This window comes from Oryx dammah, unplaced genomic scaffold (assembly GCF_014754425.2).
Source record: "Oryx dammah isolate SB20612 unplaced genomic scaffold, SCBI_Odam_1.1 HiC_scaffold_9, whole genome shotgun sequence".
Classification (NCBI taxonomy): Eukaryota; Metazoa; Chordata; class Mammalia; order Artiodactyla; family Bovidae; genus Oryx; species Oryx dammah.
Window position 1 is genome coordinate 31,590,507 of NW_024070193.1, and position 9,708 is coordinate 31,600,214.

The 9,708-nt window shown below is 39.9% G+C and overlaps 1 protein-coding gene across 1 annotated transcript in view; it reads left to right on the plus strand.

Annotated features, from left to right (window-relative positions):
- GXYLT2 (glucoside xylosyltransferase 2) overlaps positions 1 to 7,237 on the plus strand; it is a gene marked incomplete at its 5' end in the record, with an annotated part of 84,868 nt that extends 77,631 nt beyond the window's left edge. Inside the window, one exon of the mRNA XM_040245959.1 lies at positions 1,969 to 7,237. Within this exon, the coding sequence (XP_040101893.1) occupies positions 1,969 to 2,151 (183 nt within the window). The remainder of the gene's footprint in view (positions 1 to 1,968) is intronic.
- Positions 7,238 to 9,708: the final 2,471 nt, after the last annotated feature.

Here is a 9,708-nt window from a genome sequence, read left to right on the forward strand (position 1 = left end):
ATCCTGCCAAGTAGGAGAAACAATGCGGAAAAGTCCCCGAGGCAGGAATAAGTTTGTGGGAAGAGGCTGCAGTAACCAGAGTGACCAGAAAAGGGGATGAGCATAGAGAGTTCCAGATCTCATTGAACCTTTGGGGAAAGAGAGGAGTTTGAATCTTATTCTAATTGCAGTGGGAAGCCCCTGCAAGAAAATGATGTGCTCTGATTTATGCTTTAAAAATACCTGCTTGGTAACTGGTGGAAGGGCTGCAACAGTGAAGACTCAAAGGCTACTTATGAGGCTGATTACCACCATCCAGGTGAGAGATGGGGCCGGCAGGTACTTGTGCGGTGTTAGGAGGATGGGAGGAAGGGGCCGGATTCCAGATTCATTGTGGAGACAGAGTTGATGGCACTTGCTGAGGGACTAGGTGAAGGATATGGGGAAAGAGAGGAATCAGAATGAATCCATTGTTTCGACCTATTCTTTTCCTGTAACCGGGGGAGACAGTAGTGGAAAGTTTTTGTTCATGCTCAATGTGTCTGACTCTTTGTGATGCCATGGACTGTAGCCCGACAGGCTCCTCTGTCCATGGGATTGTCCAGCAAGAATACTGGAGTGGGATGCCATTTCCTATTCCAGGGGATTCCCGACCCAGAGATCGAACCGGCTTCTGCGTCTCCTGCATTGCGTGCATCTGCAGGTGGATCCTGTACCACTGAGCCCTCTGGGAAACCCCAGAAGAAGTCTATCAGTGGTCTAAATTGTGCTGTGGAAGAAAAAGTGTTCCAAACATAGTCTCGGACAGAACCTTAACCTCCTTTTGGGAAGAAAATCACATTTCTGATAAACTTGCTTAAGCAATATTTCTGATGAACTTTAATGGATTAAAACTTGTTTTGGGAAACTATACACCCACCCACTCTGCTGTCAGGCAACAGTATTCTGACTTTTCATCATTCTTGTTTTCCTTTTTTTTTTCCTTTCTCTAGTCTTTTTGTTTAAAATGTCCTTGCCAACAGTGAATCTTTGACTTGACCTAACGGGAGGCCTTTTCCCTTTTGCTGAGATTGTAATAAAACTTTGACTCATGCTCATAATTAGGTAGTCTGAAAGATTTGTTTGGGAGAATACAGACATATTCCATAAGAAAGCAGGATAATCTTTTTAAAGTATGAAGTGAGATAAAACCAACAACAAATATTCAGTACCTAATTACTAAAATAAAGTTCACTGATGATACATTTCACTAGTAGTTGTTAAACTCTGGACTTGATAAGATCACTGTAGTTCCTTTATTAAGATTGCTATAAAGGCAAAGAAATACGAAGAATTCAGTGTTTTATTGTAGTAGATTTCAAGTATCTACTTGAATTTTTTCGATTTTATTGAAATATAGTTGATGACAATGTTGTGTTCTTTTGTACAGCAAAGTAATTCAGTTATACATATGTGGGGTTTTTTTTCTTATTCTTTTCCATTATGGTTTGTCACAGAATATTGAATATAGTTCCCTGTGCTGTATAGTTAAGATCTTGTTGTTTATACTCAAATCTTGATCTACTCAGCAAGAGCATGGTATATAGAATATCCTGTTCTGGGAAATACATTGGGATGGGCAGAAGGTTCCTTTGGGCTCTTCCATAAGATGGTACGGAAAAAGCCCAAACGAACTTTTTGTCCAACCCAATACTTGACTCTTAAAAGCTTTTAGAACACAAATAAGTCATCTTTTTTTGTTGTTTTTAAAGTAAAGACACTGAGCCCCCAAAATGGTAAATGATGGCTTGGGGTTGTACAGGAGTGAATTAGGGTTTGGACTTTGGTCCTTGGAGGTCCTTTCCACTGTATCTAAAAACATACCAACTGTGACTGCGTGTTTCCAGTAATTCCCTGTGTCATTTCCCAGTAAGTTATTTCCTTTTTAAATGGCATTTGAATAACTAAAATCAACTTTTCCTTTTTTTTTTTCCCCCACTCATCTTTCAGTTTCCCTTTCAAGACAATCTCTTTCAATCCATGTATTACCCTCTTCAGCTGAAGTTTTTGGAGACTGTGCACACTTTATGTGGACGAATTCCACAAGTTTTTCTGAAGCAAATTGAGAAAACAATGAAAAGGGCCTATGAGAAACACGTCATCATCCATGTTGGCCCCAACCAGATGCACTGAGGATTTCATGTTGTCAGAAGTCAATTAGGCATCTCATGAACGAGGAAATATTCATCTTCAGGCTGCCTGGATCTCTTTTATGTGACTATTTCATGGTGCTCTATGACAATTGAGTTTTAAAAGCCTTGTTAAATGTTGCTAAATTAGTTGCCCTTAAAAGGAAATATGCTTTAGGTTTTTCCGGAAATGCTATTTATCTCTCTGTTGTTTTTTTTTAATGGTATTATTGCTCACTTAACATTGTTGAAGCATGCTGAGCTCGCTGTGAAAAGGAACTCTCATGAGCCTTCCAGTTCCCAGGTGTTGGAGACGATGGCAGTGACATCTGTTGTGGTATATTTTATCCAATTTTCTTGAGACTCTTTCTATGCAATTGGTTCCCCCCACCCCTTGTTATAGAAGTAATACATGCTTATTATAAAGCAAACAAACTTTTAAAAATTTTAGAGGAATCTATAGGTCAGTGGACCAAAATCAAGAGGAGATTGCCCATAATCCTATCAACTAGGGAAAAGATTTTTTAGTGTAGTCTCATCTAGCCTTTTTTCCCTACTTCTGTATTTATTTGCCGCTTGTCTTTTTCCATCATAAAACGTATCTAAAACAGGTAGTCTAAGTAAAACTTGAACCCTATGCTGAGATTTTTATGTAGGAGACTAAAAATTTAGACAAAATGATTATATTTACAGTGCTTTATTTAAAATGTGTCTGGGACAAAGAAGCTCATCAAGATTAGGAGACCACTTGAAATGAGATTAAGGGAGTGCAAGCTGTGCACACACCCTAGTCTTGTCAGAGCTCCTACCCTTGAACCATTGTTATAAAGACAGTGAAAGTGAAGTTGCTCAGTTGTGTCTGACTCTTTGCGACCCCATGGACTGTAGCCACTAATCAGTTCTTTAAGGTTGAGGCACTTAGTTTTTCAGGCAGGAGCCAGCTATGTCCCCCTTTGCCAGGCAAAGCAATAAAGCTATCCTTTTCTACTTAAAAAATAATATGGCAGGAGCATTCAAATTTTAGCTAATTGGGCAGTGATAAAGGGTGAAGCATATCTGGGTTTTTTGTTTTTTAAGAAAAATTGTTTGTTGTGGTTCAGTCTCCAAGTTGTGTCCAACTCTTTGCGACCCCAAGGGCTGCAGCGTGCCAGGCTTCCCTGCCCTTCACTATCTCCCGGAGTTTGCTCAAACTCCTGTCCACTGAGTCAGTGATCCTATCCAGGCATCTTTTTGTCAGTCATAAGACATGTCTATTCAGCTTCTAAAAGGAGAAATTCAGTACTGCTGTTAACCCTAAGCAGTCTATTTAGCAGAGATGTGATTTTGTGTTTACCCAGAGACAAAAGCATTTCATCTCTTTGGTAGGTGTGGCCATGTCTCTTTAAACTCTTGGGCAATAGTTGGAAATTAAAGGCCAAGTTGGAATATGATATGTACAAATAAACAGTTCAGTGGATTCCATTGGCAAGAAAATTCATCTTCCTACCAGCCTTAGAAAGATCTCAGTTGTTTTTTTTTTTTCCCCTTCTCTAGGGTTATCTAGCTGTGAGCCAAGGAACCAGGCAGGTCTTATCACCTAGCTACAGTACAGGAAGTTCTATGTTCTTTACCCAAAGGGATCTAACTTAATCCCTAGTAGCTACTATTAGCATAAGGGCATTTTGCATAATGCTTTATTTATCTCTACCAACATGTGTATAATTGATCTCCTTGATGTTTGCAACAGCCTAATGAACTTGGTAGGGACCTGCATCATCTGCACTGGGTAAATAAGGAAATTGTAACACAAGGAAACCTCTCCGCTATCATTACTGTTCTGTAAGACGCATAGATATGTATCAGATACATCCTGTTTTACAGAGAAATTTTGAGGAACAAACATTTTTATTTTTCATCACAGACAGCTCTCTGAAGGTTTAAAAGGAAAATGTTTTGTTTTGGTAATGCAAATATAATAGATATCCTATATATGGAAAGGCAATAGGATATCAGAGGGCTTCCTCGGTGGCTCAGATGGTAAAGCGTCTGCCTGCAATGTGGGAGACCCGGGTTTGATGCCTGGATTGGGAAGATCCCCTGGAGAAGGAAATGGCAACCCACTCCAGTACACTTGCCTGGAAAATCCCATGGACGGAGGAGCCTGGTAGGCTACATTCCATGGGGTCACAAAGAGTCGGACAGGACTGAGTGATGGGTTCTATAACAGCAGAAAAAGTCTTACCATGAAAAAAACAAAAAGAAAAACCTCAGCACTACCAAAGAATATATCAAGATCAGTCTACATTAGTATGCAGCAGTGTACAGTAGTAACAAATTTAAATCTAAAATGGTTGAGTAATAACCCATACTTTCCTTTTGACAAGTTGGATGGCCTGTGGTTTGTTATTTATGTTAAGGGAAATTACCATTATGATGTGAAACTCTATCTTTGCTGTTGTATTTTGCTGTTTCCTCATTTCACCACTAAAGGTGACACCATTCATTATTTGATTTCTAAAGCCTGTGGTAGAATTTCTGGATTGTCTTTTGGATGGGGAAAATGAATCCTGTATACCCACAAATGGAGTTTTGGTGAAAGAGCCAGGATGTGAGATGATTCCCTGACTTCCATTTTCTTCCTGCTTGTTCAATATGGCCCATAATCCCCACCAATGCCATTCAGATTTGTTGGTGGCTCATAGACCTGAAGTAGTTTCTTTCATCTCTTGGCAAGCCCCACAAAAACATCTGCTTGTAAAGACCTGAAATACAGCAATGCATTTTCCTGTATGAGCCAGGCTTACCCACAACTTTCAATTATTGGTTCTAGTCTGAAGATACACAATAGGATTTCCAGCAAAGATCAGTGATAAGACTCTAGAACATTGTGCTACTGCTCCTGCTAAGTCGCTTCAGTCGTGTCCGACTCTGTGCGACCCCATAGACGGCAGCCCACCAGGCTCCCCCGTCCCTGGGATTCTCCAGGCAAGAACACTGGAGTGGGTTGCCATTTCCTTCTCCAGTGCATGAAAGTGACAAGTGAAAGTGAAGTCGCCCAGTCATGTCCGACTCTGTGCGACCCCATGGACTGCGGCCCACCAGGCTCCTCCGTCCATGGGATTTTCCAGGCAAGCGTAGTGGAGTGGGGTGCCATTGCCTTCTCCAAGAACATTCTAGAATGATGCATTATGAGACCATGAATTCTTAGAATTTGGTGTGGTTTTCTGCTTTGAAATTCCTTTGCTGTATTCTGAAAAATGTTAGATGAGTTTGGTGGAGAATTTAGAAAAACTGATCTTCCAATCCCCACTGCCTAAAAGTGCTAATTATTTTCTATAGTTAGCATATTACCCATGTGGCAGTATTTTCTCTACTTTTGATAATTTCCATAAAACTACCACATTAACACCTTTGAAATATGCTAACCACAGATTTTAATACAGCAGACTCCTGAAACTTGTGGTCTGAAGTCTGCCAAAAGGGAACACTGCCCCATCAATATTGCTCATCTGTGGGATGAGCTTGAAACTGGTTTTTTTCTACCCTCCTATCTTGTCCTGTCCTTTTCTGGTTTCCTTTAAAATTCTGCTTAACGCATGACTACAGAGTACCATTGGAGAATGCAAGAACACTTTCTAATAGCAAAATGTAATATTTTTGTGTGCATGGATATTGAGACTTTCAATAGCAAATCACTAGAAATTCTGACCGTATTTTTCTTTCTGAATTTTTCTTTTCCCAATATAAATCTCTGAAATTGTGACATACATTAGAAATTCCAATATTTGAAAAATTGGCTAGAAAATCTAAGTTTCCTTTCAAATTCCAAAACAACAATTTAGCATTTAGGATATATTGCTCCAAGCTTAACTATTTATTTGAAATGTCTATGCCATATTCAGTGCTTCCACTTCAAATGGTTGTGGCTTTTCCTGAATTTGTTGTCGACATGAATATTTATATGGACTTGTAGAGGTTTGTACTGTTTTCATTGCAGTTACGGTGTTTATATAACAAGCAAACCATACAAAACCTTATCCACAGTCACAGAATAATGATCTGATAATGGAGTAATCATTCCAACTCACCCTGAAGATGGCACTACATACAAACTTAGGCTTAGATATAATACTGCTTAATATTTATACAGAAAAGATAAATCTCATGTGTTGGATAAACCAACACGAACATGACTTCATTATTGAATTCAGAATTATGTTTAATGTCATAAGAGTACAAATCATGATATCCTCATTTATTAGTATGGGAAGCAATCGTTTTTATGTCTTTCCGTTTCTCTCCTGCTTTATCATTTTCCTCTTTTTCATTTTTGCCTTTCCCTTCCTGCCTTCGTTGTTAGCTTCTCAGTGGGACCAAGATGCTTGGCATCAGTGGCAGAGCCACGGCACTTGGGGATCCCTGTGCGGACAGAACTAAGTTCTAATCCTAAAATCAAATCTTTATGGTGACAGTTTTCCAAAAACTTAAAAAAAAAAATCACACAATATGTGTACACACACACACCTCACATGTTTTTTAAAGAAAGACCCAGCATTTGTTGTGCTCTGAGAATTGAAGAATCATTGATAGTGACACCTGAGGTGAAATCATTTCACAGTTGCTGCGCTGGCATTTATTGGGTTACCACCCCCCCCCAAAAAAAAACAACAACACCTGAATGAACTTTTTGGCCAACCCAATAAAGCTAATGAGATTTCTCTGGCAACTGCATAAATTTTCACGGGTCAAAACTGGAAATATTCTCTTGAGTCTTCAAGATAAAAGCACTTGTGTTTGTATCATCATATGCACGAACACGTAAGAATCCGATGCAATTTCTGCTTCATCAGTTTTACATGTTTGTGTTGTCACTGAAAAGTGCCCCCATTGTTTATTGCTCCCAAGGAGAACCTGAATGCATTTTTTATGTTGGAAAACTTATTTTTAGTGATTTTTCCTTGGGACAAAATGAGCATAATAAAGAACACTCCAAATAAAAAAGGAATTATTACAGCAAATTAAAAGGACTGGTACAATTTACTTACTATCTTGTCATTTTTAAATGCCATTTCCTGTTTTACTTTTTTTAATTAAAAACTTTTTTTAAAAGTCTTGTCTTTTGGTGTTATTTTGGAAGTGTGTTTCTTTTCTTTTGTAAGATAATATTAAATAGTAATACTTAAGTCCTTTCAGCCATTAAAGAAATTTGGTTTAGCATGTAGTTTGCCTTTTTTTAAAAAAAAATCATTAAAAATCTTCTTTGTTTATAAAATACCACACTGGAAGTTATGTTATTTGCATTTTAAAGATGCTTGGTGTTTGATATACAATGAAGAAAAATCAGAAAATGTTAAAATAGTTCTCATGTTCTTAAATTTTATTTTGCAAAAACTGAATCTGACTTACTAGTGAAGTGAAGTGGCTCAGTCGTGTCTGACTCTTTGCAACCCATGGACTGTAGCCCACCAGGCTCCTCCGAAGAACCCAGGTCTCCCACATTGCAGGCAGACGCTTTAACCACTAACTAGTAACATAATGAAAAAATAACGTACCAAGAGTTTCGAGTCTGTATAAAGCTTTTTTTTTCTCCCTAATCCTTCAGTTCAGTTCAGTTGCTCAGTCGTGTCCGACTCTTTATGACCCCGTGAATCCCAGCACGCCAGGCCTCCCTGTCCATTACCATCTCCCGGAGTTCACTCAGACTCACGTCCATCGAGTCCGTGATGCCATCTAGCCATCTCATCCTCTGTCATCCCCTTCTGCTCCTGCCCCCAATCCCTCCCAGCATCAGAGTCTTTTCCAATGAGTCAACTCATCGCATGAGGTGGCCAAAGTACTGGAGCTTCAGCTTTAGCATCATTCCCTCCAAAGAAATCCCAGGGTTGATCTCCTTCAGAATGGACTGGCTGGATCTCCTTGCAGTCCAAGGGACTCTCAAGAATCTTCTCCAACACCACAGTTCAAAAGCATCCATTCTTTGGCGCTCAGCCTTCTTCACAGTCCAACTCTCACATCCATACATGACCACAGGAAAAACCATAGCCTTGACTAGACAGACCTTAGTCGGCAAAGTAATGTCTCTGCTTTTGAATATACTATCTAGGTTGGTCATAACTTTTCTTTCAAGGAGTAAACGTCTTTTAATTTCATGGCTGCAATCACCATCTGCAGTGATTTTGGAGCCCAAAAAATAAAGTCTCACACTGTTTCTACTGTTTCCCCATCTATTTCCCGCGAAGTGATGAGACCGGATGCCATGATCTTTGTTTTCTGAATGTTGAATCCCTAATCCTTAGACTCTTAAAAGTCAGAAGGTATTTTGTTCATTTACTGAATTTCCTCCTTATATTTTAAAACATTTAAAAATGCTAAGGTATCTGGATATGATAAGGTTTTCTGGAATAACTAGGACCTCACATCAAATAATTATGTGAGATATGAGAGTCAGGCTCTATATTTAGACAGCATTGAGTTTAAATCCTAGTTCAGTCATTTTCTGACTGTGACTTAGCTTTGTTTTGTCCAAGTCACCTGGCATCCGGGATCCCAGTCCCTCAACCAGGGATTGAACCCGCGTCTGCTGCATTTAAAGCACAGAGTCCTAACCACAGGGCAGCCAGGGAGGTTCCCAGGCAAACTTTTTGACTGTCTTAGTGCTTTAAACTTCCCACACACTAGAACAGGGCCAGTGGTTCCTCACAGATTGTTGTGAGGAACAAACACAAACGCACGAAATGTCAAAATTCCAAAAATTCTTTGTTTGTGGCTCCCTTGCCTCCAGTAAACAAATGGCTGATGGATTTTTAAAGAATATCAGATTGAAAAAAATGGCATTTTAATGAATTAATCTGCCATGGGGTTAGATGTTTACTCACCAGAGGGTCCACATGCTGAAGTTCTGCCTTTCTTGTCTTTTTAGAGGAGTAAAGTGAAAGTGAAGTCGCTCAGTCGTGTCCAACTCTTCGCAACCCCATGGACTGCAGCCAACCAGGCTCCTCCGTCCATGGGATTTTCCAGGCAAGAGTACTGGAGTGGTGGAAAAGCTTAAATATCTGTGGCTTCGCCTGCAATGCAGGAGACCCTGGTTCAATTCCTGGATTGGGAAGATCTGCTAAAGAAGGGATAAGCTACCCACTCCAGTATTCTTGGGTTTCCCTGGCTCAGCTGGTAAAGAATCTGCCTGCAATGTAGGAGACCTGGGTTTGATCCCTGGGTTGGGAAGAACCCCTGGAGAAGGGAAAGGCTACCCACTCCAGTATTCTGGCCTGGAGAATTCCATGGACTACAGTCCATGGTGTCACAGAGTTGGACACGACTGAGCAACTTTCACTATCAGTGCTTTTACCATTCCCAAAGCTACCCTGTTTCTGTTCCTATCACACCCTTTAGCTCTTACATAACTCACAAGCAGCCTTCCTAACCTTGTTCATGATGCCATAATGTCCTGCATCCTTCTCCACCTTCATTAGTCCCTAAGTCTGTCAATGTCACCAACATCTACCCCCCTGCCCCCATACCTTATCCTAGAAACCTGCTCATTACTCTTGTTCCTTCCCTCTCTCTGATTTCATATCTCCCTCAT